The sequence below is a fragment of the Ipomoea nil genome, unplaced genomic scaffold, assembly GCF_001879475.1.
Source record: "Ipomoea nil cultivar Tokyo-kokei standard unplaced genomic scaffold, Asagao_1.1 scaffold0980, whole genome shotgun sequence".
Classification (NCBI taxonomy): Eukaryota; Viridiplantae; Streptophyta; class Magnoliopsida; order Solanales; family Convolvulaceae; genus Ipomoea; species Ipomoea nil.
Window position 1 is genome coordinate 1,707,621 of NW_017617408.1, and position 24,444 is coordinate 1,732,064.

Genomic DNA, 24,444 nt, shown 5'->3' on the forward strand with positions numbered 1-24,444 from the left:
GTCGTGCAGGCACCTATCCCTAAGTTGAAGCCTCTTCCCAACCATCTTAAATATGCTTTCTTAGGAGAAAATAAAACATTGCCAGTCATAATTTCAACTAAACTCTTTGCAATAGAAGAGGAAAAACTTGTCCAAGTGCTAAAAGAACACAAAACTGCCATTGGGTGGACAATTGCAGATATCAAAGGGATAAGTCCGTCCACTTGCATGCACCGAATTCTTCTAGAGGAAGGAGCAAAACCATCTCGTCAACCACAAAGAAGGCTAAACCCGCCCATGATGGAAGTAGTCAAGGAAGAGGTCCTCAAACTCCTTGGAGCTGGGATAATCTATCCTATTTCAGATAGCAAATGGGTTAGCCCAACTCAAGTGGTTCCTAAGAAAACAGGGATTACAGTTGTCAGAAATCAAAATAATGAACTTGTCCCCACTCGTATTCAAAATGGGTGGCGAGTTTGTATAGACTATAGGAAGTTGAATGCTGTTACAAGAAAAGATCACTTCCCTTTACCGTTTATTGACCAAATGCTAGAAAGGTTGGCCGGTCGCTCTCATTTTTGTTTTCTTGATGGTTATTCAGGTTATTTCCAGATTGCAATCGCTCCAGAAGACCAGGAAAAGACGACTTTTACATGTCCCTTCGGCACTTTTGCATATCGACGCATGCCGTTTGGCCTCTGTAATGCCCCAGGTACCTTTTAGAGGTGTATGGTTAGCATATTTTCTGATTATGTTGGGCATATGATTGAAGTTTTCATGGATGATTTTACAGTTTATGGCGACTCTTTTGACTCCTGCTTACATAACCTTTCACTTATTTTGAAAAGATGCATAGAGAGTAATCTTGTGTTAAATTCTGAAAAATGTCATTTTATGGTTAATCAAGGTAATGTTTTGGGGCATGTTATTTCATCTAGTGGGATTGAGGTTGATAAAGCCAAAGTTGATATTATAGAGTCTCTGCCTTATCCTACTACTGTGCGGGAAGTCCGCTCTTTTCTTGGACATGCAGGTTTTTACCGAAGGTTTATCAAAGACTTCTCGAAAATAGCACTACCTTTATGCAAATTGTTGCAGAAAGAGACATCCTTTGAGTTTGACAAAAAGTGTAAGGGAGCATTTGACGAATTGAAGGAGTTGTTGACGTCTGCGCCGATCATTCAGCCACCTAACTGGAACTACCCATTTGAGATTATGTGTGATGCAAGTGATCACGCAGTAGGGGCTGTGTTGGGCCAAAAGATCGGGAAATCATCCCATGTTATTTATTATGCTTCTAGGACTTTAAATGATGCTCAGAAAAACTATTCTACTACAGAAAAAGAACTTTTAGCCATTGTTTTTGCTTTAGAAAAATTTAGGTCCTATTTGCTGGGCACCAAAGTTATCGTTTATTCTGACCATGCAGCTCTTCGCTACTTGATGAAAAAGCAGGAAGCCAAACCAAGATTGATAAGATGGATTCTCCTCTTAAGTGAGTTTGATGTGGAGATCAAAGATAAGAAGGGGTCAGAGAATCTTGTGGCCGATCATTTGAGTCGGTTGGTACACATTGAACCTGAACCTCCGCTGCAAGAAGCATTCCCTGATGAGCACTTATTGGCTGCGACTGTGGTTTTACCTTGGTATGCTAACGTAGTCAACTTTTTGGTTGCCAACAAGTTTTCTCATAATTCGTCTAAAGCCCAAAAAGATAAAATCAGGAGTAACGCCAAGTACTATGTATGGGATGAACCGTACCTCTGGAAACATTGTGCTGACCAAGTAGTAAGGCGGTGTGTACCTGATAGCGAAATTGCCTCAATCCTTGCCTTTTGTCATTCTTATGCTTGTGGCGGCCACTTTGGTGCTAAGAGAACAGCAAGGAAAGTGTTGGACTCTGGGTTTTATTGGCCAACTTTATTTAAAGATTCATACTCATTTTGCAAGTGTTGTGATGCTTGCCAAAAGTCAGGTAATTTATCCCGGAGAAATGAAATGCCACAAACTCCGATCATATTTTGTGAGGTCTTTGATGTTTGGGGTATTGATTTTATGGGCCCATTTCCTGCCTCTTTTGGTTTTGTCTATATTTTACTTGCTGTTGATTATGTTTCGAAGTGGGTAGAAGCTAGAGCTACCAGGACTGATGACTCTAAAGCTGTTGCAGATTTTATCAAATCTAACATCTTTTCCAGGTTTGGCATTCCAAGAGCTATAATAAGTGATCAGGGTACTCACTTTTGTAATCGCACCATCGAAGCATTGCTTAAGAAGTACCATGTCACCCATAAGGTGTCAACTGCCTACCACCCACAGACTAATGGGGAGGCAGAGGTATCCAACCGAGAGGTGAAGTCAATCCTTGAGAAAACAGTCAACCCAAACAGAAAGGATTGGAGTTTGCGATTAGATGATGCATTGTGGGCGTATAGAACCGCATACAAAACACCTATTGGTATGTCCCCTTATCGCATTGTGTTTGGGAAAGCTTGTCACCTTCCCGTTGAGTTGGAGCACAGAGCCTATTGGGCTGTCAAGAGCTTTAATATGAACATTGATGAAAGTGGCCTACACCGGAAGTTGCAACTTTCTGAGTTGGAGGAGATTCGCAATGAGGCCTACGAGAATTCAAGAATCTACAAAGAAAAGACAAAAGCTTTCCATGACAAGATGCTTTTGAGAAAGGAATTTTCAATTGGACAAAAAGTCCTCCTCTTCCAGTCACGTCTTCGGCTATTCCCAGGTAAGTTACGTTCTCGTTGGGTTGGTCCATTTATTATCACTAATATTTTTCCTCATGGGGCGATAGAGATTCAAAGTTTACAGACTTCAAAGATATTCAAGGTTAATGGCCATCGGCTTAAACCTTACCATGAAGGGGCTCAAGTTGAATATATTGCCGACATACTTCTTGAAGATCCCAGCTATTTTGAATAATATGAACAACTAGAAGGGGAGTTTGTTCTATTAATATTATTTTTTCTTTTCTTTTTCTTAATCTTTATGTTACTTTTAATAACCCTTTTTCTGTGTTTTTTTGTTCAACATTGGGGACAATGTTAATAATAAGTGTGGGGGAGGGAATTTAGTTTTATTATTTGTTTGCATATGTCAAAATTTTCAAAAAATTTTACAAATATTTTACTAGTATTTTATGCAAAATAAGTATTATTTTGAAAAAAAATTATTTTATTTTTCCTTTCTTGGAATTCATAACATGATTGAATAAATAGTTTGGCAAGTTGTGATTAATTTGTTAGCATTTCCTGTTCGATATGTAGTGGCTAGATTAAGTAAGCAATAAACCTGTGAGATTTTGAGCCATTGACTGACACTTCGGTCTTATTTTCTCTCTATTGTGTGATTTCTTCCATAATTTTGTTTCTCTAGAACTTGCCTTGATTCTCTTTTAAAGCTAATTAGACCATGCATGATTCAAGTGTGATTAAGGCCATTATTTGATCTTGAGCCTCACTAGCCAAATAACCGGTTTGTCCTATGATTTATTTCCCATTGTTAACCACTTTTAGCGTTATGGCCATTCTTTTCTTTATTTTGAACCACATTACAAGCCTTTTATATCTAAAACTAATGCCTTCACCCAGCTGAATAACTAGTGGAGCAAATTTTGAATTATTCTTGTAATCTACGTGAGGTTGTGAGGAAGAAGTGTGAGGGAGGTCACTTTCTTGTGTTAGTATGATTGAGAATGAGGTGTGTTGTATCTTCATTACCGATTTGTCGCTGGTCTTTTATGAAAAAGAAAACGAAGACAATTCATGACCAAAAAATATGGAGACTGAAAAAAATGAAGAAATGGGAGAAATGATGAATGTATGTTGAAAAAAATGTTGCTGAAATTTATGAGAAAAATGAGAAAGAATCATCAATTAGTTTTGAGTTGAAGCCACTCCTAAATAAATGAAGCAAGGGGAAGTTCTTGTAATTTTGAGGAAGAATTCTATATTTCTGAGAATGATAATTGGGTTGAAATGTCAATAGGAAATGCTTTGCATGAAAAAACTGAGGGTGTTGATGAGCAAGGGTGTTAGATTCTTTGTATTTAATTGCTCCTCTAGTTTGAAGGTTTTGTTTAAGCTACTTTCCTAAATATTTCCTACCTTAACCCTAGCCCCATTACAACCTGTGAAAAGTCCTTATGATTTGTGTCATGCATGACTCTTGTAGTGGTGATTGAGAAGATATGCAAGCCTATGGTAGAGCAATTTTATAGGAATGAACTTGAGTGAAATTTATACCCATCAAACACTTGAGTGATGAGTGACATTCCTGTGACGGCTTACTTATTTAGTTTTCTCCATTTTCAAACATGGTGCTAACTTATTAATTGCAGGGTGCTTCAGATTGTTGTTCATGATATGTTATGAGTTTTGAGAATTTCATTTTAATTTACTTTGCAAATAATATTTTTGCTTGGGGACAAGCAAACGTTTTAGTGTGGGGGAATTTGACGGGCATATTTTACACTCATATTTTAGGTACATCTTTATAATAATTTTGCATTAATTATTTAATATTATTTAATAATTTGTTCTTTTTGGAGTTTAACAATTAATGAACTAAATATTGTACTAAATATATATATATATATATATATATATATATATATATATATATATATATATATATTTGCTAGTATATAATATATATATTAGTATGTATTCTTATATATTATATAATATTTAGTTCATTAAATATTATACTAAATATTATATAATATATAAGAATACATACTAATATATATATTATATACTAGCAAATATATATATATATATATATATATATATATATATATATATATATATATATATATATATTATATAAATGTAAGTTATGTTGTGGTCAAATCCATTGCAATTGAATTTATTAATCCTAACATTTTATCTCTTTCTTTCCTTTTGAATAGGTAAGCAGCACAACTAACAGAAGAAATCAGACATGCCACAAAAATAGGAGAATAAGTGGTAGAGGTTCATTAGGTTTAATTTAGAAAGTGTATAAATAGTATAAGTGTTTTATTGTAAAATGTTCATTCTTCCCTCCTCTATAGTATTCGTTGAAGTTGTTATCAATGTCCATTTGTGGCTAATTTCTAGTTGGTTTAGTGAATTGAAGCCCCGGAGTTCATAACGTTGTAAGGTTATTTATTTAACTTTATTATATATATGTTTTTATGCATTTTGAGTATTAAATATTCTTCTAAATTATTTGAATAGTTGTATCATTTAATTGCTAGGGAGGCCTACTAGTTATTTATTTGATATAATTATTTGCTATATTAGATAATGTTGTGCTACAAATTATTCTAATATTCAGTAGCAACTGAGGTTAATTTTTGACGGCTTAGTGATAATTGGTCTCGGGTAGAATATTTTCCTAAATTAAATGCAACCGCTTGTGCTTGTGTTATTTAGTTTGTCGGTTTTCCTAGTTCCTATTGCTGCTACTAAATTAAATCTATAGCGCTTGTCTTAGATTATTTAGTAGTAGGGGTAATTAAACCGCTTGTGCTTTATTTACCTACAACTAAGGGAAAATAGAAATGAAATAATTTCACGACAAATATTCAATTGCATATTAATTACTTTATTAATCAATGATCAGTGTTGAATTCCGGTGGTGGATCTTTACTAACCAAGGTTTCTTATTATAAGTGTTTTCGATATATTATTTTCACTGTTTATTCGTTCGATTAAATTTCTCGTTTATTTAATTTCTCTTTTATTTAATATTTATTCTCGATATATTCCAAACCCCAACCCCCCCCCCCCCCATCCTTACTCCCGCTACTACGTTTGTAAGGTTTTAATTTGGGAGCCTACGACAGCTCACCAGTATATGGAGCACAAATTATGTTATTTACGTTATGCTTGTTTTTTTTTTTTTTTGAATAAGTAAAAATTCAATTAAAGCAAAGGTTCAATACAAGCAGGAACAGAATGAGACCATATAGAAGGACCAGTAGCAGAATGAGCAGCTCTAGCCATAGCATGAGCTAACTGATTCTCTGATCTATGAACAAACTGAATAGACACAAATGTAAAGTGTCGTTTAAGGTCGCGGCATTGCTGGATAACGCAACCCGCACTGGAAAAATTCAAAAGAGAACCATTAAAGAACTTGCAGACGGTTTGGCAATCAGATAGAACCACCACATTCGAAAGCCGTCGTTCATAAGCCCACGAAAGAGCCTCCTTAATCGCGATAGCCTCTGCCAGGTGGGCATCCTGTACACACCGTATTGGACCATTCTTCGCCGCAACATAATTGTCATCACTGTCCTTTAGGACAACTCCATAGCTTGCTAGACCGTCGTTCGGGAATACAGCCGCGTCAACCAACAAAGTGAAAGCATTATCTGGGACTACTGCATGAGTTCGTGCGGCCGAATTTAGAGCTGAAGCAGATAGGCGGTTCCCAGCAAGGGGCTGCCAACTTTCCAGTATTCTAAGAGCTTCCATACTAGCAGCTGTTGCATTCCAATTCTTTTGAGACCATACCACACAGTTTCGTTCACACCAAATACACCAAAGCCTAGCAGCACATTGGATCATAACAGTTTCATCTCCCATTAATCTTCCTGCTAGCCAATCTCCAAAATTCTCATCACCTATAGGCATCAAACAATTTGGAAGTGATTGCCAAAGAGCAGCAACCTGGGTACAATCACACATTAGATGCCTCAAAGATTCATCATAAAGGTGACAGAGGGGGCAAATGGTGTCCACCTCAACATGACGACTCGCCAACACAGTCAAAGGGGGTAAAACTCCATGCAAACACCTCCATAAAAAATTCTTCACATTAGGCGGGATTTTCAGTTCCCATATTACCTTCCATGCTGTCGACGTTGTCCCCGTAACGTTCTCCTCCATCAGTAGACGATAGCCTTGTTTCACTGAGTACATACCTCGTATGTCCCCACGCCAGCACCGCTGATCTTCAAAGGTAATTGCAACTGGTATTTTCATGATAAGATCAACATCCCTTGGCTCAAAAGTTGTAGACAGAAGGTCCGAATTCCAGTCATTTAAGTTTGGATCAATCAGATCACTCACCTTCATAGCTGGATGGTCAATAGTAGCAGGTGTGTGTATAAATGGATCAGTAGTGCAAGGCAGCCAAGGTTGATTCCAGACAGTGGTTGATATCCCATTACCAATTCTTCGATAGCATCCTCTTTTCAATACCTCTTGGCCTGCTAAAATAGAACGCCAACAATAGCTATGATTAGCTCCAATGTTAGCCTCCATAAAATCAGAATGTGGGTAGTATCTAGCTTTATATATTCGTGAAACCAAGGACTGGGTATTTGTTAGGAGGCGCTATCCTTGTTTAGCCAATAATGCTATATTAAATTTATGAAGCTTCTTGAATCCCATTCCTCCATTTATTTTAAGATCGCACATGCGACCCCAAGAAATCCACCTTATGCCACCACCCCTTCTTCCTCCGTTTTCCCACCAAAATTTGTTCATAGAGTGCTCCAGCATATCACAAAAAGAGACGGGTAGAAGATAGATGCTCATCGTATATGTAGGTAGTGCTTGAACCACACTCTTTAAGAGAATCTCTTTCCCTGCCCGGGAAAGAATCTTCTTGTTCCATCCACCTAAACGGGTTGCCATCTTAGCCTGAATAAAAGAAAAAACTTCTTTTTTGTTTCGACCAATCCCCATAGGAAGACCAAGATATCTTCCAATGTTATCAGTTTGCTGGACTTGAAAAATGGCTGCAACTCCACTTTTCACTGTTGCAGTGGTATTTCTACTAAAAATAGAACATGATTTGTTATAATTTACTCTTTGTCCAGAATTCTCCTCATAAGTACTCAAACAAGCCTTTACTGCATTTGCTTCACTAATTGTGGCTTTAAAGAAAAGCAAGCTGTCGTCCGCAAAAAACAAATGCGAGACGCCAGGCGCTCCTCTAGCCACCACACAAGGGGTTATTAGCCTTTGCCTCACCGAATCCACTAACAAGTAGGACAGTCCTTCTGAGCACAAAATGAATAAGTACGGAGACAATGGATCTCCGTGTCTCAGTCCACAAGAGGGGATGATGGAATCAGACAACTCCCCATTTACAGCAACTTTATACCTGACCGTTGTAACACATCTTAACAGAAGTTCAATCCATTGAATCCCAAAGCCCATACGTAACATAATTTCTTTTAAGAACGGCCACTCCATCTTGTCATATGCTTTCGCAATATCTAACTTGAGTGCGCACCATCCATCCCTCCCTTCTCGCTTCCGGTTCAGGTAACGAATGATCTCCGACGCAATGAGTACATTATCCGTGATAAGACGCCCGGATAGAAATGCACTCTGCGAATGGGAAATTACTTTGTCAAGGACCTCCTTCAATCTATTGGCTACCATCTTCGAGAGTATCTTATATATGACATTGCATAACGCTATCGGGCGTAGATCCCCCATTGAAACCGGTGCTGATTTTTTAGGTATTAGAGTGATTTTTTTTTTTGTTTGATTAGGAAAATGTGTACTTAAAAAGGTCATAGAATTCATGATTGGCCATTCCATTTTTGCTTTCCGCAAGTAGGCGACGCGAATCTATGCCGACCGGCAGCTGCTAGGTTTCCCGATCTCTCTTAAACTTCCCCCGGTCTTCGGCCTGAGAAAAGATTTCTCGTAAAGTAAGTTTGGGGGGTGTGGACACACTTCTTTCTAGAACTGTTTTTTCAGTTCAAGCCTATCATAGAAAAAAACTCTCCTCCCTTTTTAGTAACAAAATAAAGCAGAAGTAGAACCAAACTGAGAGTTAGCAGCATAAACAAAGATGGATTTGTGGTCGTGGTCAACGAGAACTTATAATCGGAGACCGACAAACTGGAAAAACAGTTATTGCTATCGACCCTTCCCCTTGAATCTTCTTGTTCTGTATCTGCAGCAGAAAGAAACTCATCTTCTTCTTTCCCGTGATGATTGGCCAGCCCGTGGGCTTCCCAAAAAGTCAGCCCGGGCCGGGGTCAAAATAGAATGAAGGAGACGGCCTACTTAAGAGTGTGGAGTTAATACCTAATATAGTCATCGACTATAGCAATTTTACTTAATTTAATCCTAAATGACTATGTGTGCTCAATTTAGTAGTCCTCAACTTTGATGTCTTTACACAATTTAGTCATTTGTTAAAAATTCTGTTAGTTGACTGTTAGAAATATGGTATTAATGGTAATTTCTCATTCTTGATCCAATTTGGGATGATTCCTTCTTCTTCCACTTATCAAAATCCACGCAAAAATGCAAATCTTCGTACCCAAAGCAACTTCAACCCTAAATAAATAAATAAATATTTGTCTACAATTTTTTTTTAGAAAAAAAAAAAATTATGGGTACGAAGATTTGTATTTCTGCATGGATCTTAATAAGGGAAAAAAGAATGAATCATCCCAAATAAGATGAAAGATGAGAAATTACCATTACGACCCTATTTTTAACATTCGACTAACAAAATTTTTGACAAATGACTAAATTGTGTAAAATCATCAATGTCAATGACTAAATTGAGTACAAAAAGTCATTTAAGACTAAATTGAGTAAAAATCACTATAGTCGAAGACTATATTGGGTATCAACTCTAAGAGTGTGTATTAGATAAATTGCACTTTTTGTGTAATAGTTAATTTACAAACCAATAAGAGGTAAATTGCATTAAAAATACCCGTAACTTTTTTGTACGATAATCATGATCTACCCACTCGGTCACTCCTTTCGAGGCAACATGTATGCATTGTTCTCACTGTTTAATTGAAGTTCATGTTAATTGAATTTTTAAAACCCCGCCCATGTGAACTAGCCACAAATGACAAACCACACATGAGAGATAATTGAACTAGGAAGACTACTCTGTGCGAAAGGCTTGATCAAGAAGGCATTGAAGATAATCAAACTCGTTACTTTCAATGCATGCTAACTAAATTTGTTCATTATACTTACATACCTTAAAGGGAAAAGGGTCAAATAGGCCCTCGAACTTTAGCTTAAAAGTCAATTAGGCCCCTAAATTTTTTAAAGGTGCAATTACACCCATCAACAATTCATTTAGGTGCAATGAAGCCCAAAATTAGGTTAATGACCTGCTATTGCAGGTCATTAGGGTTCAGGCCACTTTCTGACGAACGAAATTTCCGGCAAAAAAAAAAAAAAAAAAAAAAAAAGTGACCGGCGACCGTTTGACGGTCGCCGGTCACGAAGAATGTCATATTTTTTGTCGGAAGGTGGTCTAAACCGTATGACCTGTGATAGCAAGTCATTAACCTGATTTTGGGCTTCATTGCTCCTAAATGAATTGTTGATGGGTGTATAATTGCACCTTTAAAAAATTTAGGGACCTAATTGACTTTTAAGTTAAAGTTCAAGGGTGTATTTAACCATTTTCCCTAACTTAAATAATTTAAAATAAGTGCAAGTTATTATATGGACACTGTACTAAGAAGTTTTGCATGTTATACGGATCTAATTAGCATGCCAAGCTCATCACGTTTGCATTCTAAATCCAAATCTATATCTATACTACTAATAAAATCAAAATCCTACTTTTGCAACTTTCCACTCAAACTACCTCTCAAACTATTACTATATAAAATCTATAAATATTATGGTAATTAAGCTAATAATTACACAAATATTAGTATAATTGACTAATAATGATTATAGTAATTAAGCTAATAATTACTATAATAATTGTATAATTACTATTAAACATGGATAGTTGGATTTTTTTTATTACAAACAATTTTTTGATTATATACAATTTTTTGATTATATATATATATATATATATATATATATATATATATATATATATATATATATATATATATATATAATTGCACTCAGGTGTGAATGAAGCGCCTATGAGGGAATATGCGAACGAATCAGAGCGCGACACGTGTCCAGATCTAATGGATTAAAAAAAATGCAGTGGCATTTTCATAAATAATTGAACATTGAAGTGCAAGTAAAATGTATTACAAGTGCATGTAAAATGTAGAGTGAATTCCATTTTTGGTCCAACTGTTATAGGAGCGTTTCCAATTTCAGTCCACTTTAATTTTTTTTTGCCACTTTACAACCACTGTTATTGAATGTGTTCCACTTTTAGTCCACCGTTAATATTTCCGTCAAGAAGCCGTATAATCAAAGGGTATTTTGGTCTTTTATGTTTGTCTCTTCTCTTTTAATCCAGGCGCTTCGTCATCCTCCTCTGATATTCGAAGATGGCTCTTCGAACAACGAGAATGGGAAGTCAAAGCTACATCGTTTCATTCGTTCCAACATGGGCCGGCGAGGTTTCTTAGGTTTTAGGTTTAATGTTCTCATTTCTTTAATCAAACATAGTCTTGGATGAGAAGAAAGGTCAAAATACCCCTAGATTACACGGCCTCTTGATGGAAATACTAACGGTGGGACTAAAAGTGGAACACATTCAATAATAGTGGTTATAAAGTGGCAAGAAAAATTAAGGTGGACTAAAATTGAAAACGCCCCTATAACAGTAGGACCAAGAATAGAATTCACTCTAAAATGTATTATAGGTGCAAGTAAAATTTACATTGAGCATCAATAATAAGTGCACCTATAGTTATAAGTAGTTGCACCTATAATTATAAGTAGTTGCACCTATAGTTATAAGTAGTTGCACCTATAGTTATAAGTAGGTGCACCTAGGTGCATGAATGTTTGCGGGAAGTGAATGTTAACAAGGCAAAATTACATACACTCATAGGTGAAAGTAGTTGCACCTATAGTTATAAGTAGTTGCACCTATAGTTATAAGTAAATGCACCTAGGTGCATGAATGTTTGCGGGAAGTGAATGTTAACAAGGCAAAATTACATGCACTTATAGGTGAAAGTATGTGCACTTGTAAATGATTTTACTTGCACTTTGAGGTTCAATTATTTACGAAAATGCCACCGCGTTTTTTTAATCTATTAGATCCGGACACGTGTCGCGCGCTGATTCGTCAGCATATTCCCTCTTGGGCACTTATTCGCACCTGAGTACGTGCATCCATATATATATATATATATATATATATATATATATATATATATATATATATATATATATATATATATATATATATATATAGAATTACATTCAGGTAAAAACACATCTTAAAATACAAACATATGGACAATTTGACGTCGTTGGATGGTGGTATTGGACGGTCTTGATTTTTTCCTCCTACGCGCTGTGTGCATATAAGTATGTTAATGTGTGCACGAGCTTTGATGGATGGTTGTGATTTTTCCTCTTACGCGCTGTGTGCATGTAAGTATGTTAATGTGTGCACGTGCTAATCCCAGAAATTGTTGACAGTACGCCCTGTGTGCATGTAAGTGTGTTAATGTGTGCACGAGCTCAAGTTTGTATTTTAAGGGGGTTTGTATTTGAATGCAACCCTATATATATATATATATATATATATATATATATATATATATATATATATATATATATATATATATATATACAGGGCCGGTTCTAAGCATGTCTAACATGTGCAGTCGCACAGGGCCCCCAATTTTTGGGGGCCCCATATTGTTAAAAAAAAATTATATGTATATATAGTATACATGATTTCAAGCTAAGTGCAAGAAGATTGGGCCAATTTGTGATATGGTGAAATGAATCCAATTGACAATTGCTTTAAAAACCCAAAAAGTGTATGTGTGTGTATCCTAATCCCTCGATTTCCTTCCCTACTTTTGGCGGTTCCGATTCCTAAATCTCAATTGACAAGTACCATTGTTAGTTAAGAATGACAATTCCCAATTTAAAATCTCAAATAACAATTAGCATCTACGATCGGGACCTTCTGATAATTAGCAATTACCATTATTTTTATTTTTTAATTCAATTCTGAAATCTCAATTAGCATCTCTTAAGAATGATGAACAATGTGGTGATATTGATGGAAATAAATTGTGTATTAAGCTAAAATTGTTTAGAGAGATTTTATCGAAAGAAAAGATAGGGGCAGTGAGTATATTGAATTCATTGAAACAGATGGATTATTTTCCAAATACTACTATTGCATATCGAATATTATTGACTATTTAAATTACTGTTGCCTCTGCAGAAAGGAGTTTCTCAAAGTTGAAATTATTGGAATCTTACTTACGATCAAGTGTGTTGTAAGAGAGACTCAATGGAATAGCTTTAATCTCCATTGAAAATGAGCTTTTGGAAGAAGTTTATATCAAAAGTTTGGTAGATAATTTTGCGTCTAAATGTGCACAACGCAAATCACTTTTTTTTTAATGAATTGTTAGATGTATTTTTATACAATATTTATATTTTGATACAATTTTTTGAACAACTATTATTTATATATAGAAATTACTTTTTTTTAAAAAAAGCCCCAAATTAAGATATTGCACGGGGCCCCCAATTTTTATTGGAACGGCCCTGCATATACATATACATTTATATTTATATTTATGTTCATATTTATACTGAAGTATTAAAATGGAGTATCTATTCATAGTAATTAAGGAAATTCTTTTTTTTTGAATGCTATTAACTCTATTAAAATGTAATATCTATTCATACATACTTTCAACCTACTGAAACACAAAAAGTCAATGTCCCTACACTAGGGTTCAAATCTGAGACCCCTCATTTGAGGGGTCACAACTATATCGCTCGACCACAAGAAATACTAATAATTAGTCAATTATAATACTAGTAATTAATTGCATATATATATATATATATATATATATATATATATATATATATATATATATATATATATATATATATATATATATATATAGAAGAGCGCTCATATGCGGCGGGGTTTTCCCGTGCGGCGAAACTCCATAATACACCAACAGTGTTAACAATATGCACCAACAGTGTAATAAAAACACACCACAATAAAATGCAATAAAACATCACAAAATACACAACAGATTCAAAAAAAAATACATCATATAACTCACCACACCCAATGGTGTATTTCCGAACAGTGTATGGTGTTTTTACTCACACCTAATGGTGTGTGTTTGGTGATGCAGGGCTCTGTTTACTCTGTTTTGTGTGGTGTATTTTCCTAACGTTGATGGTGCATATTTGTTAAACTATTGGTGTTGCCGCACCGTAAGAAATCGCCGCACCGTAAGACACTGTCGCACCTGAACTCGCCTATATATATATATATATATATATATATATATATATATATATATATATATATATATATATATATATATATATAAAGAGAGAGAGAGGGGTAAGAAGCACTAGTACGTATTGAGAGGGGAAGAAATAGTCACTTTAAAAACAATTGAGGGAGATAAAATAAACAACACGGGGAGAAATGTGTTATAAGTAAATAACTAAAGGGAAAAAATGTCATTTTCCCTTAGTTTAATTAACATAATAATTATCAGTCAATTATACTAATATATATATATATATATATATATATATATATATATATATATATATTATAGTCATGTCAAGTAAGTGAAGTAACTGAAAATAAAAGAAAAATATATATAATTTTTTTTTAAATCAACTAATCTCATATAATAAAAAAGAACAACAAACGTTTACTCATTGATTATTGTGACATTGTCATATTTAGTTATACTATTTTAATTTTGTCACATTACATTATTGACTTTCATTTTATTGTAATATTTAATTCTCCTTTTAAAATTTTGTTATTCCATCATTTAATAAATATGAATAATATGAAATTTCGTTATTCAATTTAAAAATTTACAAGAGAGGGGGAGAGATTACATATTAGAGCTAGAGTTTTGAATGAAAAAATTACATGTTAATCGTCTTTATTAAACGATGAATTGAAATGACAAAATTTTAAAAGGATAACTAAATGTAATAAGTCCATGAAAGTCGAGAATATAACAAAGATAATATAAATGATAAAGAATTATGACAAAGATTTGGCTTTAGATTTTTCAGATAATTGTTTGTGTATTACAAGGATGGTATAAGTGAATATATAAGTGATGTCCTAACTAAGACAATGACTACTTTATTTATATTAATTCACCCAACCAACCCTAATAATAGGGCGCTACTTGAGATTAGATCTCAGCCCAATTAACTCCTCAACAGGGTCAGGGTCCGGGCCTTGAAAGTCGACCCTAGAGATGCTTTGTGCCCCATTCGATCCTAAAGTCGAGTAACTAGCTAGTAGTCATTTGAGTCTTACTTCTTCGCAAATTATGATGTGCAACCGTGTGCACCATGTTGGAAAAATACTTGTAATCTGTAATACATTTAGATACAATAAAAATATAGAATATAACAGAGAACAAAAACTGGATCATTTGATATCTTTAGGCGTGTAATCACTTTCCTATAAGCTTTAAATCCCCCTTTATAAAAGCAACAAGGTTCAAGATTTAATCTTATGGGATACAAGAAGATGAATGAAATTCTTAAGTTGCTTTGTTTAAAAATTTCCTGTAAAATTGTAGAACTGTGAAATATCAAAATTAATGCAAGTTTATTGCATATCCATCTCTTCAGATGTTTCTCCAAAATATTTATAAATGAAAATATGACTGTTGAAGAAGTTACATGGAAGTTTTCTGCAGTTTTAAAAACTTATCTTCCATAAAATATATCTTAAATGATATATTTATCATAAGAGAATATTAATTACATAAATCATGTTCAACATGAATATATATGTAATTATGAACCTTTGTAAGGTTGTGAACCGCATGCAAATAACTGTGCAAATTATAATAATATATATATATTATAATTTTCTAACACACTTTTGCATATAAGTTTGGGAAAATTGGAAGGTCATGTGCTGTGCAATCATTTTTCAAATGAAACAAACAATTCCCCTAAATTAAGAATAATCCCCCAATGTTGGGAATAATCAAAGCCTTCCAGCAAACTCATTCTCCATATTAACTTTCTACCAAACTAAAATAATATTTATAACTCCACAACTCCAAATATTATTTAAGCTTTCATGGTAGTCCATCTGAACCATTAATCTCCATTACTATATAAATTTCCAACATTCCTCCTCCATTTATATAAGAAAAATTAATACTGCACCAAGATAGATCCAAAACTTATTTATAAATGAAAGTGTCTTAGAGATTGAACTTTCACATAGTATTATATGCGGTAAATAAATTCGGATTGCAATGATGGACGAACCTTGAATCACGCAGTCTCTTTGAATAAACGTAGATATAATACACACAAGTTTTACAGTAACTACAACTCAAAATAACTTGACACTATTAAAGGTCATGTGTCCGTATCCATTAATGAGCACGTACCAAGTAAAGCCCAAACTTGTTTGAAGCGGCCACACTTCATGCTCACAGAGGCTAACCTTTTATATTATGCACTGCACCTTGCATTTTTTCAAAACATTAGTTAAGAGTAAAAACTCATCCCTACAACAATGCAGAACCAAGCATCACTTTTTCTTGGGATACAATTTTTAATTTAAACTTTTGATGCTTGCAAATCACAAAATGAAGTACCCATCTACATTGAACTCAAGGTCTAACGTAATAAATTAGACGTGAGTTGAGCTTTTTTTCACTTGCAATTTAATTAATTAGGCTTTCCATATCCTTTCCGATGAACCATGTCTCTTGCAAGAAATCTTGCAAACGGATCCATTAAAACCGAGACTGTACCAAGTCCAGTGCTACAACACTATTACCTAGGATTTCCTACATAGCTAAGTCTCAAGCCCATGTGCTTTCACTTGTCATTATTAACACTTATTTATATGATATGGCCAGTGTAGTACCGCTGTCATAATGTACTAAACTGGTGACATCGGTTTTTGGCCAAACCGGAATCTAAATAATTAAATTCCTCAGCCAATCAACTTCTTGCATGTCAAAGCCAACATAAGAATTGAAATTCAGATGTCGTAGTTGAAAAGACAACTTTGCTTTTAGAAACCCATAAAACAACACCTCCTTCAAGCAGAAATATGCATCTACTAATTGAGGAACAAGTTTCATGATTAGACATGCAACTGGCATTAGAATATCTTTTTCAGGATGAAAATTTCTATTAAATATACTAAACCATAATTAATGGTTTTATTCAAGTATATCAAAATTTCTTTTAATCTCATCCACTTAGCCAACTGAACATGATGATTGATAGAATTTTAATATTCTATTAATGAACTGGTGAAATAAAATATTCAATTGATTATACCAGAACCCCTTTATAGGTTCTTAGTCAATAAATATTTATTTCTTGCAAATTTTATAACTAAGAATTTCAATCATCAAGTTGAACTTATTAGCAGTGAGGACTCCTTAAAACAAAAATTCAACCTCCTCCATTTGAGTCATCATCAACTTTGGAGAATAAACCTCTTCCATTCAGAGAATATCAACTTTGGAGAATAACCCATTTTGATTTTAAGCTTTTAACTTTTCATGTTTCTTCTAAACTGAAGAATCATGACATCTTAAATCATAATCCATGATTTAAATTTAAACTTTATTTTCACTACTAATTGCCAGTCATACTAGATAAACTAGTAAACTTGTTGGCTTTTAAGATTTTAACACATTCTCAATATGAGAAACCGTGTGTTAAATACATTCATAAATTTTTATAAATTTCATTATGCATACTTCATGCATAAAAGTTTCTGTATGCCTTTATAAGAAATATAACCGAATATTTCCTGGGCTTTCTGTCTTTATCAGAAATCTTAATTATAATAAAGTCATATGGTCTTGTGAAAATTAAATGTTGATATTAATGGTTAAATGTTGGTATTAGCAACATTTAATTTTCACAAACCATATGGCTTTAAGAAGCATGCATGCACACCACACGTGCAACCCCAAAGTCTATAAGTTTGAAATTAATATATAGCATATCTAGGCGGCCTAATATTTAAGATTGTTGATGTGCATATCGAGGATTACGGAGACAAAGATGCGTTATTCATGGATTCATCGGATACTATCCAACAACACTCTCCAACTTAATTGACGTGAAGTAGGCTTAGTAACATTAAGATTATATTCTCGAATTATTAGTTGTCATCTTTTATTGATTACACACTTAATTCGATAGTATTTGGAAGAAAAAATCAATGTTCGAACTAAGATTGTGATTGTTTGGTCTTTAAATGTCAATTTTATGTTGCTACATCTAGAGTTAGAAATCTCAAAGGTCTAAAAATTTTGATCCGTGGTAACTCTAAAATTGTAATTCAATTACTATTGTAGTTTACTAAGTTCTTAAAAATTTGTAATATTAAATACTATGTACTAAATTTTTAATATAGTTTAAGATTCGTAGTAATCACCCACCTTATATATTATTTTAATTGTAAATATATTTATGTTCATAATTTTATCATAGGAATTCACACATAATAAGTATTAAATAACAAGAATTTTATATATGAATAAACCTCATATACAGTATATTTTTATAACATATTTTCTGTGCATCGCACGGGACAAATACTAGTATAACAAATATTTCAAAGGCTTCCTGCCTTAATCAGAAATATATATAACATAATATTTCACACTTTCACAAGGATAAAATTATTTGTGTGCTAAAATAATCAATAATTTCATGCATGACATTGAAATTAATTCCAACTTACAATCACTAAACATTGTAACCATGCATAAGAAAACAACAAATTGATAACACCAAATTAATCCAAATTTGGTAGATTTACAACACCTCAAGATACAACACATTATACATGTATCTTGTATACTATGCATGCAACCGAGACAAAGTCACAATATAAAAATATTTATACACATGCATAAACATATCCTTGTATTTAACAGGCTATGCAAAATTCAAAAGAATCTTATGCATATCTTCTAGACATAATCCAGAACTTAACCAGTAATAAAAATAAAACTTACGTACTTGCCGAGGCCGAGACAAATATATAAACGGTACTGTACTGATCTCATCCTATAACTTGTATCTGCCTTGATAATCCATCTCTTCCGGCCTTTGATGCGCTCAAACCACTCACCCTACCGTTGAGAGAACATCTCTTCTCATGCCAATTAAATCATGGCTAACAAAATGATTTATTTAAATAAAATCATTTTACACATCTCACTAATCATCTTGGCATAATTTGATATGCCCATGATTTTGAGTGAAAACGGAAATGAAACTTCATAGCATGTATTCAAACCACATGTACAACATGTACATAAGCATGCCACCATGCAAAACCACACGGAAATCTTCTTGTACAATAAACAATGACAAACCAAAAAGTGATTTCTGTCATCCTCTCATCAACAAATTCGGAATCTCATTCTGAAAATATTACCGTGATGAGAACTTATTCTTCCATGCCTGACATCTTGCCTTCAAAACTTTCAAGGCAAGACCAATGATCACAGGTTTATAAATTTAAAGATTATAGATTGTTGGAAAAATGCTTGTAACCTGTAATACATTTGAGAATTGAGATACAACAAAAATATAGAATACAACAGGGAACAAAATAATATTTATAACTCCACAACTCCAAATATTATTTAAGCTTTCATGATAGTCCATCTGAACCATTAATCTCCATTACTATATAAATTTCCAACACACCATGCATGATGCACACGGTTGCAAAATGATACCGTTTACTATGATGGAGTAACGCCGTAACGGTACCATTAGTGGCACCGTTTAACTCCACCAATCAATTTTTTTTTTTTTTTTACAAAAACTCCAATCGACGTGTAATTATGAATATATAGTTATGCAAGTCTGAATATATAGTTATGAAGTTATAGATATATAATTATGAAGTTATGGATATATAGTTTTGATATTATGGATGTGTAGTTATGCAATTATGGATATGGTTCTCGGTTAACAAGCGCTTTAAGAATTCTGAATATTGAGTTATGTAATTATGAATGTCTAGTTGTGAAATTATGAATATATGGATATGAAATTATGAATGTGTAGTTATTATTTCTGAATATACTGTTGTCAAATTATGAATATATAGTTATGTAATTTTAGACATATAGTTATGTAATTCTGGATATATAGTTATGAAATTGCGAATATATAATTATGAAATTATGAATATATCTTACTGTTTGAATACGAAAGGAAACCGCCTAACGCCGTTAAAGACAATTTAAACGAAATTTTTTTTTTTTTAATGAAACAACGTCGTTTTACAACCATGTGCACCATACATAATATACACGATTGTACAGTATAACGATTGTTACTTCTTGGCCCCCGACATTTCTTCTTGGGCCGAACCTGATATATCAATATGTCTTTTTAGTAAATATTATTTATGAAAATAAAGTATTTTAAAAAGTTTTTCTTTTGAAGGCATCGTTGAATTGGGCATGTTAAGCGGTGAAGAATGGACGACATTGGCATTTGGCAACGCACGAGATTACGAGAATACATGATAATACATAATTATTCTTTCCATCAAAATATTATGCCGAATATGCCCCCCCATCCCATGCCATGGTGGGACCCGCCACCAAAGTGACGACAATCCAGAATGGCTAAAGAAGAATCTATCCCGTCCCGATGTTGTACAGAAATCAATGTGACATTATAATTGGACAAATTATTATATGAATCATGGTTTACAGAGTTTTTTTTTTTTTGGTTGGCCAAAGGTATCCCTCCAGTCGAAAGCCAGAAGACTAATCCCTCGTCTCTACGGTCAGCACACTAGGTGGTAGGGGACTGGTCAAATGGAGCAGGGATCAAACCCCCAACCTTATGTTTAAGAGACGAGGTACTGAACCACCACGCCAACCATGTTGGTTAATATACATTTTTAATATATTAAAAATATATTATTTGTATATTAAATATATATTATATAAAATAATATTTTTTAATATTTAAATAATTTTTTTAAATAAAATATACATTTTATGTATGAAAAATACAATATTTGTATGTTGAATGTGTATTATTTAATAATATGATTTACATAGCGACAAAACCAGAACGCACAAACAATGTCGTTTTGTACTCTTTTTTTTTTAAATTTCGTTTCACGTGTCTACTGTTAATTTCTTTAAAAAATCTCATGATTTGAATGTACATAATTGTATAATAAAATTTACATAATTGTATAAAATAATACATATCATTTTTTTTGAAAGGATAATACACATAATCTAACATAATACATAATACGCATAAACTCTAAACTCTTAACTCTTAAAAAAAAATCCATTATTTTGAATGTACATAACTATATAACAGAATGTACATAATTATATAACAGAATATATATAAATTTTGTAACGTTAACTGCCTACATAACTTAACAAAATAACGTCATTTTGAACATGGCATTGTGCGCCCTGGTGCACGATATACAAATTGTCACGTAGCTGTAATGATTATTAAAATTGCCAACCAAACAAACAAACACAGCTTACTTTCAACGCAACTTCTAGAAACCCGTTATATTTAACGCCGTAGTCCCCCCTGCTAAAGCCCGTTCAAACCAACAACAAAAATCCCAGTCAACAAGAAGAAGAAGAAAAAACAGGAAACCGGAGAGATCGGAACCATGTCGTGGCAAACCTACGTCGACGACCACTTGCTCTGCGAAATCGAGGGCAACCATCTCACCTCCGCCGCCATCATCGGCCATGACGGCACCGTTTGGGCCCAATCCGCCAATTTCCCTCAGGTACTCAGTCCTATCCGATTTTCTGCTTTCTATGATTTTTTACAAGTTTTTTACTTTCTCAATCTTTTCAACTCAAAGAATTAATGCCCAGATTTCGATCATGTGATCACCCATTTGGAATGGTAACAGATAACAGATGTGCCTATCACTTAGTAGTCGGCGATTTTGTGCTTTCTAATTTAATCAATACTGGACTTTTTTGTTTTTCTTTTCTGCTCCCATTTTATGTTTGGTAGAAATCTGTGAACTTAATTTAGCTGCTGATGCGGGCCTGTGGTCGATGGATGATGGGTTTGTGTTCTGCCTGCCATTGATGGTTGTTTGTTGGGGAATGGAGAAATTAAAGAAAAGTTTAATTGATGTGAAACATTCTTCAAGTTTCAGGGTTCTGTCTCTCTATTTATTTTAGCCTAGACTAGACTAGAGAAAATTTTCTGATGAGTAGTTAATGATCAAGGATTGTGATATATCATGTTAATTTCAATGGTGGCTACCTAATTGTATTACTTACTTTGATCTATAAAACAGCCCCAAAGTGCAAAGATTGCAAACAATTTTCTAAACCACATTGAGTAGTTGAAGTTCACTGCTGCAATTTTTTTTTTGGTCCCTTTTCTTCCTTGCCTGCACCTTTTTTATTGAGGAAACCTGCAGCCACTACCCAACGGGTGTGCACGGGTAAACTTTGACCCTAGTCAGCAAAGTAACACAATGAGGTAAATCTGGGATTTGAACTCGTGACCTAGTGGTTACAAGTTTGTTACATTAGTCATCAAGGAGATAAACTAGCCTAGGTTGTTGGTCAGACCGGTTCAAAACAAGAAGTTGAGATTTGAACTTGTGACCTTATGGTTACAAGTTTGTAACCTTAGCCATCTCGCCATCTTGGGATGACTAGGGTTACCCCTTGCATGCACTTTTTTGTGTGTTTAAAAGCATGGTAGATTGCACTAATCTGTATTTGGAAAACATTAAATTAAGCCCATTTTCTGAGCATTGCAGGACAGTTAATAGTGAGTAATTGGCATGAAATTAGTATACCTAAATTGAGGGCCAATGCCTAAATTTTTTGATGTAATTTGTGTTTCCATATCAGTGGTTGCCTGACTGATTCTGATTTTGGCTGGTATTGCAGTTTAAGCCAGAAGAGATAACGGGCGTTATGAACGACTTTGCTGAACCTGGAACCCTGGCTCCAACTGGCTTATATATCGGGGGAACTAAGTACATGGTGATCCAAGGGGAACCAGGGGCTGTTATTCGGGGGAAGAAGGTAATGACTAAACTATAGTTTAGTGTGTTTCTTTTTTTTTTTTTAACAAAGGTAGACTTAAGTTGTAGTACATGCAATCTGAATTTCGAGTTCTCAATTTCCATGCATTCCATCATCCTATGATACAACACATGATAATTATCTTTTACCAACACGCATGATTGAAAAAATCGCTAGGCGCTCCTCGGATGCTCGGGGGCACCTAGCGCCTAGGCCGCAATTAACCGGCGTCTAGGCGCCCGTGTATTTTTTATTTGTTTAAAAAAATTTATTTTTTTAAGATTTTGATAATTATAAACTATTTAATAGTTAATACTAAAATATTAAATATTAACCTAAAAAACATCTAGAGTTTGAACAATTTAGGGTTATTTTGCTCAAAACGATGTCGTTTTGAGTCGAACAATTCATTTAAAAAAGAAGGGAACAATAGCTCGGCCGACTAGGCAACCCTAGGCGCCTAGACCACCGATTATGGTGATACGCTAGGTGGTCGGCCAGCGCCTAGGCGCCAATTAATCGGTGCCTAGGCGATTTTCACAACACTGCCAACACGAGAAGATATTGAAAACAATGGTGTGATGTGTACTAGAATGGCTTTGGCTTGGGAATGTACATTGTGTTATGACCTCAAATCAAATGATGGCATCAATGATTATCTTCCTGTCTGGATTTGTTTTCGTTTTCGTTTTCCTCCTTTATCACTTCAATATAAATGTCGAGAGTCGAGAGTAGACCTAGTATGTGCCTCTGCTATTTCTCTTAAAGAGTGGCTCTGTGTTGCGATTCAGGGACCTGGTGGTATCACAATCAAGAAAACAAACCAGGCTCTGATCATTGGAATATACGATGAGCCCATGACTCCTGGACAGTGCAATATGATTGTCGAGAGGCTGGGCGACTACCTCATCGAGCAGGGTCTGTAGTTGTACTGGTACGTCACCTCTTTACCTTTTACTCCCCCCACCCGCCAAATAGAAACACCATTTTTTTCTTGGAGTGTGCTCACGAGGCATCGGTTGATCCTCCCCGTTCTTCCATTCTCTCGTATTTCTCGTCTTTTCATCATATTGTGTACAATGTTCCCTGAAGTTTGATCCGTTTCTCTGCAGTGCATTAGTGTTCTACATGATGAGAGGCATGGCCATGGGAGATGTCTGTGTGTGCTACAACAGGAGAGAAAAAGAATGAGATAATGTTCTTCTGTATCAAACATTATTACTAATGTATAATTTGAGTTTTTATTATCTTTTTCCAAATTTTTTTTGGATAAGCTTGTGTCATGACTTTCTTGGGTGGTGTATCAATGTTTTTTTATGTGTAATGAAATGCTTTGGTTTTACTATTTTGGCCTCATGACATGATTAGAGTGGGTCTTTCCCATCCAAATGCACTTATTACATGATTTTTTGAATTTGTCCAGTTGCTTGTTGCTTAAAACAAAACCA

At 34.2% G+C, this 24,444-nt stretch overlaps 1 protein-coding gene across 1 annotated transcript; it reads left to right on the forward strand.

Moving 5' to 3' along the window:
- The first annotated feature begins 21,512 nt into the window (after positions 1-21,512).
- Positions 21,513-24,341, forward strand: LOC109179913 (profilin-2). The gene is made up of 4 exons (XM_019329398.1): positions 21,513-21,723; positions 22,859-22,996; positions 23,788-23,930; positions 24,109-24,341. Exons 1-3 carry the CDS (start codon positions 21,601-21,603, stop codon positions 23,920-23,922), a joined length of 396 nt encoding a protein of 131 aa, XP_019184943.1. The 5' UTR covers positions 21,513-21,600; the 3' UTR covers positions 23,923-23,930; positions 24,109-24,341.
- The last annotated feature ends 103 nt before the right edge of the window (positions 24,342-24,444 follow it).